General features: G+C 42.9%; 2 protein-coding genes across 3 annotated transcripts in view; one reads left to right on the forward strand and one right to left on the reverse strand.

The window, feature by feature from the left end:
* Window positions 1-9164, reverse strand: part of slc31a1 (solute carrier family 31 member 1) — a 71647-nt gene extending 62483 nt beyond the window's left edge. Inside the window, exon 1 of the mRNA XM_060841277.1 lies at window positions 9089-9164. The gene's annotated coding sequence lies outside the window, so the exon portion shown is untranslated. The remainder of the gene's footprint in view (window positions 1-9088) is intronic.
* A 5249-nt stretch (window positions 9165-14413) lies between these two features.
* fkbp15a (FKBP prolyl isomerase family member 15a) overlaps window positions 14414-21412 on the forward strand; it is a 98510-nt gene continuing 91511 nt past the window's right edge. For both annotated transcript variants that reach the window (XM_060841279.1, XM_060841281.1), the window contains exon 1: window positions 14414-14571. In XM_060841279.1, the coding sequence (XP_060697262.1) occupies window positions 14516-14571 (56 nt within the window). In that variant the 5' untranslated portion in view covers window positions 14414-14515. The remainder of the gene's footprint in view (window positions 14572-21412) is intronic.

Below are 21412 nucleotides of genomic sequence, written 5' to 3' on the forward strand. Positions count from 1 at the left end.
TTGTTCTCCATGCACCTTAGCACACTAAAATGCTCTTGCTGGCTAAAAAAATTGAAACATCAGTTAAAAAAAACTCCAAAGAACTGCAAGTGCTGGAAATAAGAAATGCTGACAGAAATTATTGGAAAAACTCAGAAGGTCTAACTATGTGTGGAAAGAAAGCAGAATTAACATTGCGGGTCCAGTGACCCTTCTTAAAAACTGATTGTAGTCGGTAAAGGTTGGTATATAAGCTGATATGGAGTGAAGGGAGGGGGAGGGGGAGGACTAAACAATAGGTGGAGATGAAGCCCACAGAAAGAGAGAGAGAGAGAGAGAGAGGGGCAGAGAACTACAGTAGGCAGACAAAGAAATGGGTAAAGGTCAGCCTGGGAGAAGCAACAACTGCTAATGGGGGGTCATGAGTTGACTGTGGGAGCAGCCTCTCTGATGTCAAGGCCTGGTGAGTGGGGGTTGGGGTAAGGACATGGGAGAAGGTGCTCAGGTCTGAAAATTGTTGAACCTGATATCAAGTCCTGATGGTTTCAGAGTTCCAAATAGAAAATCAGACGCTGTTCTTCCAGCTTGCACAGATCTTTGTTGGAGCACAGCAGCAAGCCCTAGAAAGAGATGCTGGCCAGGGAAGGGGAGACAAAATGCAGATTGGGTAACCACATGGCAGAACACCTACATTTTGATCACAAAAATGACCCTTAACTTTCGGGTACCTGTTACTTCAACACAACCTGGTCCCTGGCCAATATCTATCCCAGGCTTGCTGCAGAGTTCAAGCAAAGCTGAGCACAAAGCTGGGAGAACAGCATCTTATTTTCATTTTGGAAACCTTCCATCCTTCTGGAGTCAATATTGATTTCACCAATTTAAGCAGCTTCTCCCATGATTGTATCCCATCCCCTTGCGCCAGGCCTTGTCATCACATGGGCTGCGACCACTAACAACTCAGTGACAGCCACTAATTGTCTCCATTAGCAGCTATTGATTCTCACAGATTGATCTTTACCCATTCTTTGTCTGCCCAACTGTTGTTTTCTCTCTTTGGGCTTCATCTCCATCTACCATTTACTCCTCCCTCTCCCCATCTTCAGCATATACCTAGCTGCAGTCAGTTCTGAAGAAGGGTCGTTGGATCCAAAATGCTAACTCTGCTTTCTCTCCACAAATGTTGCCAGGCCTGCTGAGATTTTCTAGCAGTTTTAGTTTGTGTGCATATTCATGACGTCAGTTATGGTTCAGTGTATTTTGTTGGCAGACAAGGCTATTGTGCAAAGTACTTATTAAACATAATTTGTATACAGCAGTATCACGGAGACCTACTACTTATGCTGTATCTCAGGAGACCATAGCACAACATTGAACAGGTTGTTGCTCACTGGAGGTTGTATACAATTCAGGACTCTGTCTGCTATGAATTGCACTGCATCAACTAAATTCACCAAAAACACAAACAACCCAACCTTAAACTTGCTCTTTAACCCAAGAATATATTCAAAATGTAAGTGATCTATTCTCAAACAGACTTGTCCAAGGTGAATATTTTTGCCGTCAAATATTTTAAACTAACACTTTTAGAACAGGGCATTGAGATTCTTTAAAAAGTAAGCTATCCCTACAGGAAAGGAAGTCAGTGGTTCGAATGCACACGGTCCAAGAAAGACAAACCTCTGAGTTGTTTTTAAGTTGAACTTAGTCTGGGACGAGACAGTATCACACTGTAGTTTTATTCCAGATTCTGGAATCAGGCTAAATTAGGAACAGTGTTTAACCTTGTGAACAACGATTCAATTCTTCATTCCTGCTGGTTGACTGGTCAGTTCACTCTATGATTCAGGTTGGCTCAGTGCTATGATTTGATACAACTTTCACAATCAACGGTCTCACCAATCTTTGCAGGTCTGCCAACTGCAGAGTTAACATTCAATAAAAGCATAAGATTCAAGTGAAAATGCCGCTCCATCAGCCAGCTATTGAAAGGAATTTTAGAAAGTTAAATGGATACCATTTCAAAATAGCCAGGTCTACCTGCGGCTAGAACGTACACAAGTACAGATCCATGCAGATTTTGCGACAAACTTCAACTTGTCTGGACTGCCACATAACTCAGCAGCTGAAGCCTAAGTCGAATGACTGTATCCCTGTGCACGATCTGCACAAGAGCCTTGTATTGCACATTATGTTAAAAAAAAATTAAGCAAAAAAAAAATCCACAATGTTGCAAGTAATTCAGCCGGTGGGTTCACTGCCTATTGTGCAATAAAATTTCAAACAGGAAAGAGCCCGCAGTGTTTCATCCTTGATCTGCACTAAATAATCTCAATAGAGGAAGCATTTTGGGATGCCACAATTGGTCTCAGTCATTTTGGCCAAGAAGAAGACAAACAGCAGAGATTTTTGTTCCTCATTTGATATTATCTTGTGACTCCACAATCCCATATTGCAACCAGTGAGATGAAGCTAATTGGACTTGGTTGGATAGTCTCCAACCCCTCTCAAAAAATGGTGGCCCATCTTATTTTCTCGACAAGTACACATGGAAAATGCCCACTTGAGGTTTCATGGAAAAAAGATTACCCCACTCAGAAGCTCTCCCAAAACAACACTGCTTTACCAATGTGATATTTGCAGTTTCAGTTTTATGGCTGAAAACAGTAGCAGCAAATCTCCAGAAAGCCAGTGTTCTGTGTCCTAGGATATATACCCCCAACTCAGGTCAAAGACAAAATGCAAAACCACTGCACCATGTAACCCGATAGTCATAAAATTTATCAAGTGAAAATAGTCAGTAGCTCATTAAAACAACTTTCAGCAAAAGTAACTAAGATCTAGCTGCTACTTCTCCAGAGAACTATGTTTATGGGCACTGGGCATAAACTGGCTTCACAGCAAGCATTCCACTCATGGACAATAGATATATGCACAAATATCACCATTTGAAAAACAGCCTAAGATGTAAACCAAATCAGCATGTTGTTCCATATCAGTCTTATGAAACACAACCTCATCCACAGTGGTTCCAAATGTTTTAGAAGATCATAACAATAACAGTAGGCCATTGAGCCCTTCGGGCATGCTCAACCTTTCAAGAGATTATGGCTAATCTAACATTCCTCACAAAGCCATCAACCCGCCCTTTCGTCGTAATCCATAATTCACCTACTGATTAAGAATCTGTCTCAGCTTTTAATATGCAAGAGGAACCTCGATTATCCGAAGAACACAGGCAGGTATATTTTGCTTGGTTCATCAAATTCTGAATAACCGAATAGTGGATAACATATAATTGGCTAAGCATCGGGACGATGAGATGTTGTTCAGATAATCCAAAATTCGGTTAATCGAATGCCAGGTAACCAAGGTTCCTCTGTACATTAGGTCCCTGCCCTCACAGCTCTCTATGCCAGGGAATTCCAAAGACATTCAACCTTTCAAGAGCACGGAGAAAGTGAGGATTGCAGCTATAATATTTGCAGTTTCAGCTTTATGGCTGAAAACAAATTGGCAGCAAATCTCCAGAAAGCCAGCTCAACTATACCAGCACCATTCCCCAGCTTGTCCTCCATTACATCGATGACTGTATCGGTGCCACCTCGTACTCCCACAGGGTGGTTGAACAGTTCACCAACTTCACGAACACCTTCCATCCCGACTTCAAGTTCACCTGGACTATCTCAGATACCTCCCTATTCTTCCTGAACCTCCCCATTTCCAGTGTCCAACTCAACATTGACATTTACTTCAAAGCCACAGACTTCCACAGCTACCTGGGCTACACCTCCTTCCACCCTGCCTCTTGTACAAATGCTATCCTTTATTCCCAATTCCTCCACCTCATCTGCTCCCAGATGGACCAATTCCACCATAGAACATTCCAGATAGCCTCTCTTCAAATACCGCAATTTCCCCTCCCATGTGGTCAATAATGCTCTCCAGCACATCTTCACTTCCCACATCTCTGCCCTTGAACCCCACACCTGACTGCAACCAGGATAGAATCCCCTAGGCCTCATCTTTCACCCCACCAACCTCCAGACACATTGCATTATCCTCCACCTACAAAGAGACCCCACCAGGGGTGTATTTCCCTCCCCACCACAATTGCATTCCAGAGAGAACATTCCCATGATTCATCATTAGGTCCAAATGCCCCACTAACCCACCCTCCACTCCCAGCACCTTCCCCTGCCACCCACATCTCCCCCCTCACCTCTGTCTAAGGCCTCAAAGGATCCTTCCACATCTGACAGATTTATCTATAATCGCCACACACATCATCTACTGTAGCCCTTGCACTCGATGTGGTCTCCTCTTTATCAGGAAGGCAGGATGTCAACTGCATAACATTTCAGAAAACATCTCTAGAACATATTAAGCAATCTTACCACCCTGTGGCCAAACAATAACTCCCCCCTCCCACTCTGCCAAGGATATGCGAGTCCTGGGCCTCCTCCGCCGCCAAACTCCAGTCACCGATGCTTGTAGGAAGAATGTCTCATCTTATGACTTAGGACCCTCCAATCACATGGAATCAATGTGGATTTCACCAGTTTACTCATTTCCCCTCCCCCCGCCTTATCCCAGATCCAAACATCAAACGTGGCACCACCCTCTTGAACTGTTCTACCTGTACATCTTCCTTCTCATCTATCTGTTTCACCCTCCTCTCCAACCTATCACCTTCACACCCATCTTCATCTACCTATATTCCCAGCTATCTTCTGCCCAGCCCCCACACCCCTTTTCCCATTTATCTCTCAGCTCCCTTGAGCCATCCCCTCATTCCTCAAGAGCTTATGCTCAAAATGTCAACTCTCCTGCTCCTCAGATGCTGTCTTTAGGAATATGTACAATGACAAAGCAACAGTTAACAAGGCTCCTTAAACAGGTACTGCTGCCTCATAGCGCCAGGAACCTAGGTTCGATTCCAGCCTCAGGCGACTGTGTGGAGTTTGCACATTTTCCCTGTGTCTGCGTGGGTTTCCTCTCGCTGCTCTGGTTTCCTCCCACAGTCCAAAGATGTGCAGGTTAGGTGAATTGACCATGCTAAATTCCCCATAGTATTCAGGGATGTGTAGTTGGGGTACATTAGTCAGGGCTAATGAAGGGCTCTGGCCCGAAACGTCGAATGTCCTGTTCCTTGGATGCTGCCTGACCTGCTGCGCTTTAACCAGCAACACATTTTCAGCTCTGATCTCCAGCATCTGCAGACCTCACTTTTTACATTAGTCAGGGGTAAATATAGGGTCAGGGGAATGGGTCTGGTTGGGTTACTATTTGGAGGGTCGGTGTGAACTTATTGGGCGAAGGGATTCTATGAAATCGACAAACAATGGTCTGTGTACACTCAGAAAATTAAGCAACTGTCTGCAAATGCAGCAAAATATAATAGCCCACAGTTATCAGTGAAGATGAAGCATCAGTTTAGTGCAATCCTATATAGCTCTTTTTCCCACATTCTAAAAAAGGGACTAAATATCAATACCCACTAGACCACCAGATTTCACTTCTATTCAATTGTCCAGAAGTTAACCTCTCTGAAGTGATTCACTTTACCCTCAGGGGTATCATCTTTCTTCCCAAGAGGGTGACTAGCTTAGACCTTCATATAATTTTTGATCACATGCCGTGGATGTGGGTATGTTTGCTAAGCTAGGAGGTTGATTTGCAGATGTTTCGTCCCTGTCTTGGTGTCATCTCAGTCTTTGGAGCCTCCTGTGAAGCACTGCTGTACTGTGTCCTCTTGAATTTATTTGGTTTTGCTCCTGGTGGTTCGATGTACTGTCTGGTATATTAGGTCTAGGTCTAGGTCTTTGTTTTGCTGGATTAAGGAGTCTGTGGATGAGTGCCATACTTCTAGAAATTCCCTGGATGCCCTCTGCTAAGCTTGTCCAATAATCGTTATGGTGTTTGTCCTTGGGTCTACCCAAGATCCACCATGTGCAAGACTAACAATATACAAGATTCCATGCAAAGACTGCACAAAACACCAAGTAGGACAAACAGGCAGACCACTAGCAATCCATATCCACGAACACTAACTAGTCACTAAACGCCATGACTAGCTGTCCCCAGCAGTCATATGCACAGATGACAAGGACCACACATGCAACTGGAACAACATAACAATCAAAGGACAAACTAAATAGGAGGACAGCCAGAGAATTTCTAGAAATATGGCACTCATCCACAGCTTCCATCAACAAACACATAGATCTAGACCCAAGATATCTGCTACAACAATGAACTACCAGAACCAGCAACTGGAAGCAGCAGAAACGGAACCAAATAAATTCCAGAAAACACAACATAGCAAAGTTTCACAGGAGGCTTTAAAGCAATTAAGATGTCACCTGGACAGGGGACAAAAACATCTGCAAATCAAGTTCCCAGGTCAGCAAACATACCCACAACCTCAGCAACTGAGCTACAAAGTTTTGTGCGTACATTTTGATCACATTTCCACCATCTTCAGCTGGAATCAATTACTGAGACAAAATGTTCAAGCATTCTTTTAGATTAGATTAGATTACTTAGTGTGGAAACAGGCCCTTTGGCCCAACCAGTCCACACCGACCCGCTGAAGCGCAACCCACCCATACCCCTACATTTACCCCTTATCTAACACTACAGGCAATTTAGCACAGCCAATTCACCTGACCTGCACATCTTTGGACTGTGGGAGGAAACCGGAGTACCCGGAGGAAACCCACACAGACACAGGGAGAATATGCAAACTCCACACAGTCAGTAGCCTGAGGCGGGAATTGAACCCAGGTCTCTGGCGCTGTGAGGCAGCAGTGCCAACCACTGTGCCACCCACTTACAGACAATAAACCTCCAAATCTGTACATATTGCATCAAATAGTGTAATCCAGGATCCCAGGATCGATTTTGGCCTTGGGCGACTGTCTGTGTGGAGTTTGCACATTCTCCCATGTCTGTGTGGGTTTCCTCCCGGTGCTCCGGTTTCCTCCCACAGTCCAAAGATGTGCAGGTCAGATGAATTGGCTATGCTAAATTGCCCATAGTGTTAGGTGCATTAGTCAGAGGGAAATGGGTCTGGGTGGGTTACTCTTCAGAGGGTCGGTGTGGACTTGTTGGGCTGAAGGGCCTGTTTCCACACTGCAGGGAAAACTAATCAAAACTAGTCTAGTGTAATCCAGGAATAAACACATTCTGACTGGGAAAATACTATTTTTAGCACGGATGCTCATCAGGAATGCAGCAAACAGATACTTGAATGTTAGCAGCTATTGCACCAGAAAGCAAATTTCAAAATTAAGCATTTAATGTTACTATTGAACTTAAAGGAGATTCTGCAAACCCAAATTTGTCACACTGCAGTATAATATCGTCTCTATAATTGGCTTGATTCTGTTTTGTTAGATTTCACACTCCTCACAAGATTATATCATCCAGTTGCAACTTCAAGGTACAAAAATGTTTGCGGGATATCTGCTGTAAGCTTATTGAGACAACTAGTTACTAGGAGATCTGTATCTTACATACTGCACCATGGAAACACATGCTGTGTAGGCATATGCTACACTGACCATAAAATACAGGAGCAGAGTTAAGCAATTCAGCTCATCAAGTCTTCTCCACTAGTCAATCATGGCAGAGACATTTGTCAACCCCATTCTCTGAATTCTCGCAACAACCCTTGATCTCCTTACTAATCAAGAACTTCTGTCTTAAGTTATTTTCTCTGGCCTTAGTATTACTCTCAATGACTGGACCTCCACAGCCTTCTATGTCAATGAGTTCAACAGATTCACCACCATCTGAGCTATGGATTAAAATTACCCCTCCGAGTATATTTAGAAGGATTTGGAGAATAGAACAGCCTTGAAGTAGTTGGGAGCACTCTCACCTCTTTGTCAAAATTGCTAGTTCAAGAACCACTCCAGAGACTCGTACATAAAGTTCAGGGCAAAACTTTGGCACAATAATGTCATCTTCAGATTAAGTTAAAAAAATCGTACAGCATCAGATTATAGTCCAACAGGTTTAATTGGAAGCACTAGCTTTTGGAATGCTGCTCCTTCATCAGGTGGTTCTGAAAGCTTGTACTTCCAATTAAACCTGTTGGACTATAACCTGGTGTTGTGAGATTTTTAGGAGAAAGTGAGGACTGCGGATGCTGGAGATCAGAGCTGAAAGTGTGTTGCTGGAAAAGCGCAGCAGGTCAGGCAGCATCCAAGGAGCAGGGGAGTCGATGTTTTGGGCATGAGCCCTTCTTCAGATTCCTCGAGAGATGTTTAACTTTGTACACCAGTCCAACGCCAGCATCTCCAAATCTTCAGATGAGATATTAAGCACTGCACTCAGAAAAATGCTAAAGATTCCCTGGTCGGCCAGTTAGCATTCACCACTCAACCTACAGTTAATCTGAGCATTTGACTGCATCTCACTGCAGTTTCAGAGTACTTGATGCACGTACAATGGTTTTTACACATTCTGCATTAAAAAGTGACTACAACTCAAAAAGTTAAGGTTGAATATAAAGAGATTTTGCACTTGCCGAGTCCCTGAAAGGCCCCGTACGTACACAGGCTTTCAGGACACTTCTGCCGAAGTGATTAATATTGACAGGACGAAGACTCAGATGTCCAGCACGGAAACTGACCCTTCGGTTCAACACGTCCATGACGACTAGATATCCTAATCTAGTCCCAATTTGTCCTGCTCTGATGCAACACTTTGCATTTAACTAAATTAATTTTCTAAACTAAAAGGTAGGTGTTATTCCAATATGTTGCAGACACCTAAAAAGCTGTATAACTGTCTTAAGATGAATTAATCAGAGACTTTAAACCGGTGTCTGAGAGGCGGGAGGGTACAAATGCCCTCACGTTGGCCGCATTTGCAAAAGGCAGCCCAAGGACACTTCATTCAGAAGGCCGCCCAGTTTAAAGTTTCCGAACCAACTGATCCACACACCGTGCCCACGTCTACCCCCGTCAGTGTGCACAGCCCAGCCAGGGCATCCCAGGGTCACCTCGGGACGGGACAAGCTCCAAAACCCCGCGGGGATACCCGGCCATGACCTCTCCGCCCAGCCCGCTGCGATACCCACCCCCCGACTCCTTACCCCGTTTTGAGCTCCTGTCAGGCTGGCGCTGCCGCTCACACCGCCCGCTCCACGTCCTCCAGCCGCCAGCAGAGCACTCCGCAAAACCAGCACGCGCACGCACGTCGTCGCGGGGCGGACCGGCGCGCTGACGTCAACGCATTCGTCAAACGCACGTGCATGTGCACCAACCGTCAACATGCCTCTCCCGCTGGTGTGACGTCACTGCAACTGCCTGTGGAACTTCTCATCATGGACACATCGACCAGAGTGACCGACTCCGTGTACAGAGGATGGAGACATCGACCAGAGTGACCGAATCCGTGTACAGAGGATGGAGGCTTCGACCAGAGTGACCGAATCCGTGTACAGAGGATGGAAGCTTCGACCACAGTGACCGAATCCGTGTACAGAGGATGGAGGCTTCGACCAGAGTGACCGACTCCGTGTACAGAGGATGGAGACATCGACCAGAGTGACCGAATCCGTGTACAGAGGATGGAGGCTTCGACCAGAGTGACCGACTCCGTGTACAGAGGATGGAGACATCGACCAGAGTGACCGAATCCGTGTACAGAGGATGGAGGCTTCGACCAAAGTGACCGAATCCGTGTACAGAGGATGGAGACATCGACCAGAGTGACCGACACTGTGTACAGAGGATGGAGACATCGACCAGAGTGACCGACTCCGTGTACAGAGGATGGAGGCTTCGACCACAGTGACCGAATCCGTGTACAGAGGATGGAGGCTTCGACCACAGTGACCGACTCTGTGTACAGAGGATGGAGACATCGACCAGAGTGACCGACTCTGTGTACAGAGGATGGAGACATCGACCAAAGTGACCGACTCCGTGTACAGAGGATGGAGACATCGACCAGAGTGACCGACTCTGTGTACAGAGGATGGAGGCTTCGACCAGAGTGGTGTTTTTTGATAAGGGATAGCGTTACAGCTGATTTAGGGAGGACATTCCTGGGAATACATCCAGGGAGTTATTTGGATGGAACTGAGAAATAAGGAAGGGATGACCACGTTATTGGGATTGTATTATAGACCCCGTAATAGTCAGCAAGAAATTGAGAAACAAATTTGTAAGAAGATGTCAGTTATCTATAAGAATAATAGGGTGGTTATGCTAGGGGATTTTAACTTTCCAAACATAGACTGGGACTGCCATAGTGTTTATATAAATGATTTGGATGTGAATATAGGAAGTAAAGTTGATTAGATTGCAGATGACACCAAAATTGGAGATGTAGTGGACAGTGAAGAAGGTTACCTCAGATTACAACAGGATCTTGATCAGATGAGTCAATGGGCTGAGGAGTGGCAGATGGAGTTTAATTTAAATAAATGCAAGTTGTTACCTTTTGGGAAAACAAATCTTAGCAGTGCTTATACACTTAATGGTAAGGTCTTAGGGAGTGTTGCTGAACAAAGAGACCTTGGGGTGCAGGTTCATTGCTCCTTGAAAGTAGAGTTGCAGGTATATAGGATAGTGAGGAAGGCATGTGGTATGCTTTCCTTTATTGGTCAGAGCATTGAGTATAGGAGTTAAGAGGTCATGTTGCGACTGCACAGGACATGGGTTAGGCCACTTTTTGAACATTGCGTGCAATTCTGGTCTCCTTTTTATTGGAAGGATGTTGGGAAATGAGAAAGGGTTCAGAAAAGATTTACATGGATATTGCCAGGGTTGGAGGATTTGAGCTCTAGGAGAGGTTGAATAGGCTGGGGCTGTTTTTCCTGGAGTGTCAGAGGCTGAAGGTTGACCTTAGAGACGTTTATAAAATTATGAGGGTCATGGATAGGATAAATAGACAAATTCATTTTCCTGGGGTGTGGGAGTCCAGGACTACAGGGCATAGATTTAGAGTGAGAGGGAAAAGATATAAAAGAGACCTAAGGGACAACTTTTTCACTCAGAGGGTGATGTGTGTATAGAATGAGCCTACAGAGGACGTGATGGAGGCTGGTACAATTGCAACTTTTTAAAGGCATCTGGATGGGTATATGAAAATGAAGGGTTTGGAGGAATATGGGTCGCATATAAAATAAGATCATCGTGTTTAGAGCTAGACCCTTGAGGGGAATACACGAGGAGTACTTTTCACACAGAGGGTGTTATGAATTTGGAAGCCCCTCTCCAAATGTGGATTTTGTTTCGAAATTCTTCCAGAATGAACAAGAAATACTTTGAATCAAGTCTCCAATGCTTATCTCCAGCAGTCCAACAGATAAACAATGAGAGTTCCAAGATTTCCAGTTACAGTGAGGTCCCATGAATGACAGCTGTTTATCTAGGATACTGTAAATCATTGGCCTGGCATTAGGATTCAAAAGTCCCATTCATTTTAAACACCATAATTTCTCCTTTTTTTTTACTGTGGACTTGATATGTGACTATTCTAAATGGTTACTCGCAAAGGAATGCAGCTAGCTGGAGATATTTGGGAATCTATGAGGAGTATCTTGGGGACAGGATACAGCATTTCTTGAAGAGCTGGAAGCAGCAGGACATTCAAAGGGCAGGACAAGTGATTGAGTGTCACAGTAATTGTGCAGTTGGTGTTCCTACATTACAACATTGACAATTTTCCAATAATATGTCAGTCTGTTAGGCATTTTGGAAGAGCCAAGGTTGCCAAATGCCCCATAGAAATGAAAACTTTTCTTTCTTTTGGTGAAGGGGTGAGTGTAACCTGGGGACTTCTCTGTGGATAAATAATGAAGATTGTTTCCACTGATAGAGAACAGGAACCAATGATTTCCATTGTAATATGTGGGTAGGGAAGAAAAAGATTCTTGACATGTGGGTATTAGGGTGTGCATTGCATTGCCACATGTTGCTGTTGAGGAATGAATTAAGTCTTCGTTTCAAAGGAATTTGAATAAATATTCAATTGTGTAACCAACATTTGATGAAACATCTATGCTCATGTGTTCTGAATGTCATATGATCAAACCTCCCATCAGACTTCACAATCCTCTTGTAAATGCTAGGAGAGTTGGGGCTTTAAGGCGGATAGATCTTTTTGTTTGGTAAGAGTATAATAGAATAAAGAACACACATGGGAAAATTTGGTGTGTTGTTGAGCTATTATCTAATCGAATGGTTCGATACACTTGAGGGCCTGAACAATCTCCTCTCCAAAATATTTATCCTCAAAGCTGTTGTGAGCTCTCAAAGTCTTTTTTTTCTGCTCCCTATGAATATATTGCTTTTTGATGATGGGAAATATTAGTTGCAGAGGTTCTGGCAGTCATTTATGCAAGTGACCATTCTTTCTCTGTAAGGTCAAATAGTGAATATAAACAGGTTATTTGATCATGAAGTTGAATCCAGTCCTTTCTTCACCAGTATTCACTGGATAATTTTTGCTGTTCATTTCTTCCCCTCTCTCTGTTCTACTGTCACAGAGCTCCCCGGGTGAGTGCCTGACCCACTAATTAATAATGCCTCAAGAGGCAGATGTCTTGTTTGACACGAGTGAACTTTACTAGATTTGAGCATATAAGAAGTCCCACTTTGTGAATGATAATGTTTCTATTAGTTATGTGGTTACAACAAGTTCACTTGACCAGCTATTTTGTCCTTAATTAGAGCTTTCTGCTTTATTGTCCTTTCCTTAATTACATTGTCATATGATCCTTTATCTCTTCCTCAGTCCTGTTGCCTCTGTTTAAAGAAACTTTTAGATTAGATTGGATTACTTACAGTGTGGAAACAGGCCCTTCAGCCTAACAAGTCCACACCGACCCGCCGAAGCGCAACCCACCCATACCCCTACATTTACCCCTTACCTAACACTATGGGCAATTTAGCATGGCCAATTCACCTGACCTGCACATCTTTTGGACTGTGGGGGGAAACTGAAGCACCCGGAGGAAACCCACGCAGACATGGGGAGAATGTGCAAACTCCACACAGTCAGTCGCCTGAGTCGGGAATTGACCCGGGTCTCTGGCGCTGTGAGGCAGCAGTGCTAACCACCGTGCCGCCCACGGTGTTTAGTTGATGGCGAACACAGTTTATTGTATAGATAATTGGAGGGAGTTCTAATTCTGTGTCCACCCTATACTTCGGGAAATAGTGGTTTCATGGTAATGTCACGAGACTTTTAATGTAGAAGTCCAGAGTTGCTCTGGGTCCATGGATTAAAATCCACCAGGTGGTGGAACTTACATGCAGTCATATAAATTAGAAGCAGAAAGATCCACCCTTGCACCTGCTCCACCATTCAATAAATTTATGGCTCATCTGATTGCAATCTCAAATTCACATTCCGACTTAGCTGTCAACCCTTGCTTAACAAGAATCTCTCTATGTTTTCCTTAAAAATATTCAGGGAGTATAATCCTACCACCTTTTCAGAAAGACAGTTCTAAAGACTCACAAACCTTCAGAAAACAAAACCATCTAATGTCTACTTTAAATGGGTGATCTCTGACTAGATTCTCCCTGGAGCAAACAACTACCCCACACCCCCAACATACACTCCCTCAGAATTGTGTGTTCCAATCACCTTTCTTTTCAACTACCATACATCTTGTCAAAATCTAATTAGCCCATCAATGCCCTATAGAGAAGAAATCTTGTTCTACATTTGACTCCTGATGCCCAGATGGCATGGTGGTTCAGTGGTGAGCACTGCTGCCTCACAGCACCAGAGAGCCGGATGTGTGGGTTTCCTCCCACAATCCAAAGATGTGCAGGTGAGGTGAATTGGCCATGCTAAATTGCCCATAGTGTTCAAGAATGTGTAGGTTAGGTGCAATAGTCAGGGGTAAATGTAGAGTAATATGGAAGGGGAATGCTTCTGGGTGGGTTATGCTTTGGAGGGTCAGTGTGGAGTTGCTGGGTCGAAAGGCTTGTTTCCACACTGTAGGGATTCTATAATTCTAAATGAAGGAGCAAATTTCTGCAGCTACTGGAATTTGTCCTGAAAACAATAAATGCTGGAGATCACAGCGGGTCAGGCAGCGTCCATGGAGAGAGAAAGGAGGCTAACGTTTCGAGTCTAGGTGACTCTATCCGATTGAAGTCTGTGACCTCCAGCCTATGCTGCTTTCTGCCCAGAAATAAAGTTGATTCCCAACTGCCAGCTAAAATACTCCGTCAGTGTCATTTACACCTTTGAAAGAATAAACATCAATCCTGTTACTGTTTCTCCCCTCCCCATGTTTATATTGAGCCTCCTATTGGAATGAATGTCACAGTCACAGGATTTTACTGTCCTGATCAGGGTGAAATGCTCACATGACCTCGATCATCTCTGCGCATACTCATGCCCGACGGACGCATTGCGCAGGCGCCGGTCCGTGTGCCGTAAAGTGTTGTGTGGGGGTGGTGTTGACTGTTTTTTTGATGCTGTTGTGCGGCACGCTGTAAAGCGACGCTATCGGCGGGCGGCACGGACCCTCCGGTCGATTAGTATCGACATGTCGCTGTTCGGGGCGGATGATGATGATGTCGATTTCCTGTCACCGAGCGGCGGGTGAGTTCGGGTCGGACGGAGAGCGGTTCCCAGCCTCCACCTTCCCTCGGTCTGGCTGTCACTCTTTCTCCCTCCCCCTGTCAGCGGGAGGGTCCACTCTCTGGGGGCCTGGCTCCTGTCAGTGGGAGGGAGGGTCCGGGGGTTAATGTGGGGGTGGATGGAGAACCTTGATCAGAAAGATGGGGGGGGCATCATTGAGCCATGTGAACATTTTTCCTGCAGCTCATCATAACTCCTACTTCATATTGTCCTCATGTATCATTGCTGTTTGTCTGTAGTACAAATTACTGTCTTCATAATTTGGTTAAAAATCACACAAAACCAGGTTATAGTCCAACAGACTTAATTGGTAGCACCTGATGAAGGAGCAGCGTTCCAAAAGCTAGTGCTTCCAATTAAACTTGTTGGACTATTAACTGGTGTTTTGATTTTTAACTTTGTACATCCCAGTCCAACACCAGCATCTCCAAATAATTCATAATTTGGAGTCTTGTTCTGAGATAGATCAACTGAAAGATGGGACAGAGCTCAGTGGGTTTTATCTAGCCTGGCTCCTTTCCAGGCTGCAATCCCCATACCTGTGTTTTATCCTCCTCTGGAGTAACCATAGTTCGACAGCATAGAAATAAACATCTCAGTCCAACTATTCCAGGCTGACTATAATCCTGAACTAAACTAGTCCCACCTGCTTGCTCTGAGCCCACATCCCCCCCCCAAGCCTTTCCTATTCACTTTACTTTTACAAGTGCCTTTTAAATGTTGTAACTGTACCTGCGTCCACCAGTTGAACCACTCTGTTTTAAAAAAAATGTTGCCCCTTGTCCTTTTCAAATCCTTCTCCTCTCACCTTAAAATGCCCCTGAGTTTTAAGCTCCTGCATCATAGGGAAAAACCTTTTCTATTCCCCTTATCCATGCCTCGCATGATTTTATAAACTTCCAAAGACAGCCCTCAATATCCTATGCTCCAGTGGAAAAAAAAGTCCCAGCCTATTTTTTATAACTTAAACCTTCCATTCTTGGCAACATACTGGTAAATCTTTTCTGAATCCTCTCCAGTTTAATATCCTTCTTGTAACAGGGTGACTGGATCTGCCCACAATACTCCAGAAGAAGCTTTGCTAATGTCCTGTACAACCTCAACATGATGTCCCAACTCCTACACTGAAAGCAATGAAGACAAGCCAGCTCAATGCTGTTTTAAACACCAAGTACCTGTGATGTAAATTTCAAAAGAATTATGTACCTGAACCCCATGATCTCTCTATTGTACAATACTCCCAGGATCCTACCATTACCATAAGTCCTGCCCTTGTTTGTTTGTTTGTTTATCCAAATTAAACACTATCTGCCACTCAGCCTCCTATGTTTTCATCCAAATTATTTATAAAAATATTTGAATCTTCCAGCTCAGTGAGCAAACCTACATCCAGAACCTCAACCTGAGCTACAAATCTTCTCAAAACTTTCTATTTATAAAAACGACAAACAAAAGTGGGCTCAGCATCGATCCCTGGTCACAGATCTTCAGTCTGTAAAACAGCCCTCTGCCACCATCCTTGGTCTCCAGCTTAAAGTCAATTTTATATCCAGTTGGCAATGTCACCCTGAATTGCACATAACTGAACTTTACTCATTAAACTACCATGCAGAACCTTACCAAAGGCTTTATGAGAATTCAAGTAAGCAACATCTACTGCTCTGCCTCATCAACCTTTTTGGTTACTTCCTCAAAAAACACAATCAAGTTTGTGAGGCATGATTTTCCATGCACAAATCCATGCTTGTTTCTCCAAATATAGGTAAATCCTACCTTTCAGAATCACCTCCAACAGCTTGCCCACCACTAATATCAGACTCATAGTTCCAAGGCTTCTCCTTTACAGCCTTTCTTAAATAAAGGCACATTAGCCATTCTCCAGTCCTCTGGTGCCCCACATGTCTCTATAGATGATACAGATATTTCTGCTTACATCAATCTGGACCTGTTTTAAGTTTCCATTGTAATCTGAGTCACCTTTCTTTAAAAATCCAAATTATGCTCAACCTGCCCTAGTGCCTCTCAAATCTTTCTGGAACCGAATGTTTGAAACTCTAATTGTGTTTCCGGTCCTGCAATGGCAATATATCATCCTTATAAAGTGATGTAATTTTGCCCCAGAGGTCTATCCTCAAACCCTATGTATTTTCATCTAGATGACAGAGACATAAAGTCAGATTCCATGTGTACACTAATGTCTGGCAATATTTCATCACCACTTGTCCATCCTTTCGCTGCCTCTGTTCAAATACTTGTTCAAATCTTGGATGAACCATGCTTATCTCCCATTAATCCTTGGGAAGATTGAAGCCATTGCGGGTCCTGTTACAAATACCACGACTGAGCCCTGTTCCTCTCCCTCAACTTAACCACTTGGACATTGAATAGATTGTCAGCAGTTTTCAAACTTAAGCAAAATACTGTGCATGCTGAAAATCTGAAATAAAAATGAAGTACTGAGAAACTCGACAGGTCTAGCAGCATTTGTGGAAAGAGGAACAGAGTTTATGACGTTATGTTTTGAGTCCCATGACTCCTTTGGAGCAGAAGAGTTCCAAATGTTCTGAAGTTGAGTCCCAAGACTCTTTGACTCTCTCTCACTCTCCATGGATGTTGTCAGACATGCTGACTTTTCCAGCACACTCTACTGTTTGCGACCGTAGCCTCTTAGTTCATTATGAGCGGAATTCTTAACAGGAACCAAAAGAGAAAATGCTGGAAAATCTCAGCAGGTCTGGCAGCATCTATAAGGAGAGAAAAGAGCTGACAAAGGGTCAGTTCGACTCGAAATGTCAGTTCTTTTCTCTCCTTACAGATGCTGCCAGACCTGCTGAGACTTTGCAGCATTTTCTCTTTTGGTTTCAGATTCCAACACCTGCAGTAATTTGCTTTTATCCAGAGCTCTTCACAGGTATTCCTTTGAGTATTATGGAATGGATGTATCAATTTTCCACCCCTCCACGAGCCCATCCAGTACTGAAGACTTTTATTCACCCTTCTGTCTCTAAACTTGAAAACATAAATTCTCTCTCAGCTGGCCTCCTGTCTTCCCAATGCTGCCATATACTTGAACATGAACACAACACCTGTCTGCTCACTGTCCTATAAGTCATCATCCCAGTATTTGCGAATGACGTATGTTGTTTCCTGCGTTGAAGAGATTTGTTTAAATTAATAAATTCTGTACTTCTGTTCAAACCCTCTCATAAACTTGCTGCTCCTCATTTGTGTACCAGCTCTAAACACTCCAAGAATTTGGCATTGCTTTAACTCTTTTTCACCTATCTCTGCATTTCAGTTGTCTGCTTACTTTAGAAAGTGAAGGATAGTACTGCAGCCTTATATTTGTTTAACTCAAAACACTGCAGGTGTACACCCCATGAGAAGCTCAGTCTTTGTGCTCAAGTGAAACTCTCAATTGTGCTTACAATTAATTGTTATTACATAATTTTCTCAGCCCTCATCTAAAGTTCTTTCCCTAAACTAGCTTCAGTCCCAACATCTATCTCTCTTTTGGTAATGTTTATTTTTTGTCTCAATTTCTTCTTGTGAAAAGCTTTGTGACCTATTTTATGCTACCAGTGCTGAGTAAATGCACACATGCTTAGGAATAGCTGTGGAATCTTGAGGGCTGCAGTCATTTTGCTTTTTAATTCTAAATTCTTGAGTTACATCTTACTAAATCACATCAATTTGTATTTTAAAAAGATCTACTTTATTCAGCTTTTTATGATAATGCAGTGGTGTTAAAACTATACTTTTTCAGAAGTCTATCATGCACCATTTGAGGGGACCGTTACATTATTCCAAGTGAAGCTTGTATAATGGGTCAAAGTTTCTTTTCATGCTGAATGTCCTCGCTCTATAATGGTGTGTTCTATTTGTTTTTATGATGGGTGAAGTGATGTACTTGCAATTTACTCACTCATTTGTGTTGTGATTCTGAAGATAGCTTTGCAAACAAGCAGCTTTTTCTATGGATGCACTGAGATTATTTAAATCTGCAGAGGCATGCACCTTGTCACAAGACCAGAGATTTATACTCTCTTAAACTCGCCTAGTTATTCTATGAAAAATTAGTTTTTTTCCCTTAGTAGTTCATTCTAATGAGTCTTTACTTTGTAAATGGTTATTGAGACACAGCCTGTAACATTACAGGCAAATTCCTTTGCGTTTGTATGTTGATAATGCCGAACATTTCAAGAAAACAGGATTAGACAAATCACTTGACCTGAAGAACACCATTACATAGTGATGTTGAGCAGAATATGTCGGTTTAAAATACTGTACTTCCTGCTGGATTTAGTATCTTTTACTGCACAGTTGATCCTTTTTTCTGTGTCGTGACCTTTATCCAGAGCAGCACAGGTGAGGTCCCATGAAACAGATCCAAGTTGTCTTACTCTGCTAACTCATTGTCCTAGGGCAATGAGAGCATGATGGTCTGATTTAAATAAAAAATAAAAGCACTTTGATAAATAGTTATTTAACTCAGTTTCTTGGTGATCCAGATCGTCTGCTTCGCTGTGGAGTAGTTCAGTGCTCTCTCAAGATTTATATAGCCTTGAAAAAAAGAGTTTTAACATCTTCAGCTATAACAGTATTGATTTCGATTGAAACTTTATTTTAAAATAATGGTCAGTGCAAAGAGGAAGCGGGACTAAAATGGAGAACCAACAGCATCTAAAACTTGCCTGGAGCAAAAAGCCTAAATTTTGTGACTGGAATTTTTTGCCTTCCATCAGTTTATAACTGTTTGACAGTTTTCACTGTAATGCTGTACTCTCTGTAAAATGTGTTCAAGAAAGTGCTCTAGGTTCCTGTTTTCAGGATTAGAATGAATATTGCCAGCTCCCTTGATGTTAAAGGGACAAATAGTGGGCTGTAATGCTTACAACAACTCAAAATATTTCAACATAAGGATTTAATTGGATGAAGCAAAGGTCACACTATTATCCAGCAGTTGCTGTGCTATTTAAGTTCATCAAACAAGCCAGTCCACAGAAACACCAGCAAATCTCAGGAGTGTGTAAAAGATCCGGTAGTGCTATTGTGAACCAGAAAATGAAAGTTGTCCGTAAGGACCTGGCCGATGTTCATTTCCTGACATGTCTGCAAGCCAGATTATCCGGTCTTTAACACGTTGCCACTTGCGCATTCCAGCTGTGTGGTAAGTTGTTGCTGCATTTCCTACATTGTAGCAATGATTTCACTTCTTGTTCATGACAAGAGAAATGGAACAGTAAAATATGGGCCTTGTACTGTGGGGTGTTGGTAGCCCAATCTAAAGTTTCGGCATAGTTTGATCTCGGTATTTGAGAGACGATATAAATGCTCTGGAATCATTTAGAGTAACCAGTTTGACTGATTCCTAGAAAGGAAAGGATTTTGTGTGGAAAGATGGAGTAAGTTGGACCTGTACACATGGACTTTCTGAAGAATAACAGATGATTTTATTGAAGTATACAAGATCCTGAGGGATTTGATGATATGGATGTCCAGAAGATAAATTTCTCCTTTTGGAAGATGATAGAAGTAGGGGGAAAGTTTAAAAATAAGAGGTGACCTATTTAAGATGGAGATGAGAATTTTTCTTTGAGGGCCATTATTCTGTGGAAGTCTCTACCCCAGACAGTGGCGGAGGCAGGGTCACTGAAATGTTTTTAAAATTGTTTGAGAGTTTGATTTTTGATTGACAGGGAAGTTAAAAGGTATAAGAGTAGTTGGAAAGTGGAGTTGAGAATGTATTCAGACTAGCAATGGTAGAGTTAGCTTGAGGATAAATGCCATATTCGTGCCCATAATTTGTATGAAAGTGAAGAACTGAGGATGCTGAAAATCTGTAGCACTGGACCCCAAACATTAACTCTGCTTTCTCTCTACAGAGTCGAGAATGTGGTGCTGGGAAAGCATAGCAGGTGTGGCAGCATCCAAGGAGCAGGAGAATCTGTTTTGGGCAAAAGCCCTTCATCAGGAATGAGGCTGTGAGCCGAGTGAGGGATGAGATAAATGGGAGGGGGTGGGGCTGGGAGTAAGGTAACTGAGAGTACAATAGGTAAATGAAGGTGGGGGAGAAGATGATAGGTCAGAGAGGAGAGTTGAGTGAATAGGTGGGAAGAAAGATGAACGGTAGGACAGGTCATGAGGACGGTGCCGAGTTGAAAGGTTGGAACTGGGAGAAGGTGGGGGGAGACCTTTCTCTCTACAGATGCTGCCAGACCTCCTCGGTTTCTCTAGCAATTTGCTTTTGTTTCATAATTTACACATTTGGTTTGTATTGACTGAAATACTTTGTTTCTTTCTACATCATACTTGATGGTTCTCAAATTCAGTTAAATAAACTCCTCGAGCAGTTTGTAGTGTGCAATGAGTTGACTTATTTTTCAATCCCTTCTGACCTTATCCCACTCCACTGTCAAGGAGGGTCAGTGAAAAGAGTACAAACTCCTATTAAAATAAATATAAAGTAAATAATTTTTTAAAAAATCAGTCTGGAATAGATGAACCGAGACTAACTCTTCAACCAAATTTTATTCCTGATGTTTTTTTAAATGCTGTCTGATAAATTCACATATTCCAAAGCACAACTTATTAATTTTTTTATTAGTCTCCTATCCCAAGGTAACTCTTCCTCTTCTGGAAGATCCAAAACAATACCGGAAATCCGTATCTTTTCACTGGGTAAATATGCTTGTTACAGTAGATGTGTTCGGCTTAAGTTTGAAGGCTTGAAAGTGATAGTTAACCCAAAGTTGACACTTGTAAGTAATTTTCAATATTAAGCAGCAGTTTTGAAAAGGTA

Source organism: Hemiscyllium ocellatum, chromosome 21 (assembly GCF_020745735.1).
Source record: "Hemiscyllium ocellatum isolate sHemOce1 chromosome 21, sHemOce1.pat.X.cur, whole genome shotgun sequence".
NCBI classification, from domain to species: domain Eukaryota; kingdom Metazoa; phylum Chordata; class Chondrichthyes; order Orectolobiformes; family Hemiscylliidae; genus Hemiscyllium; species Hemiscyllium ocellatum.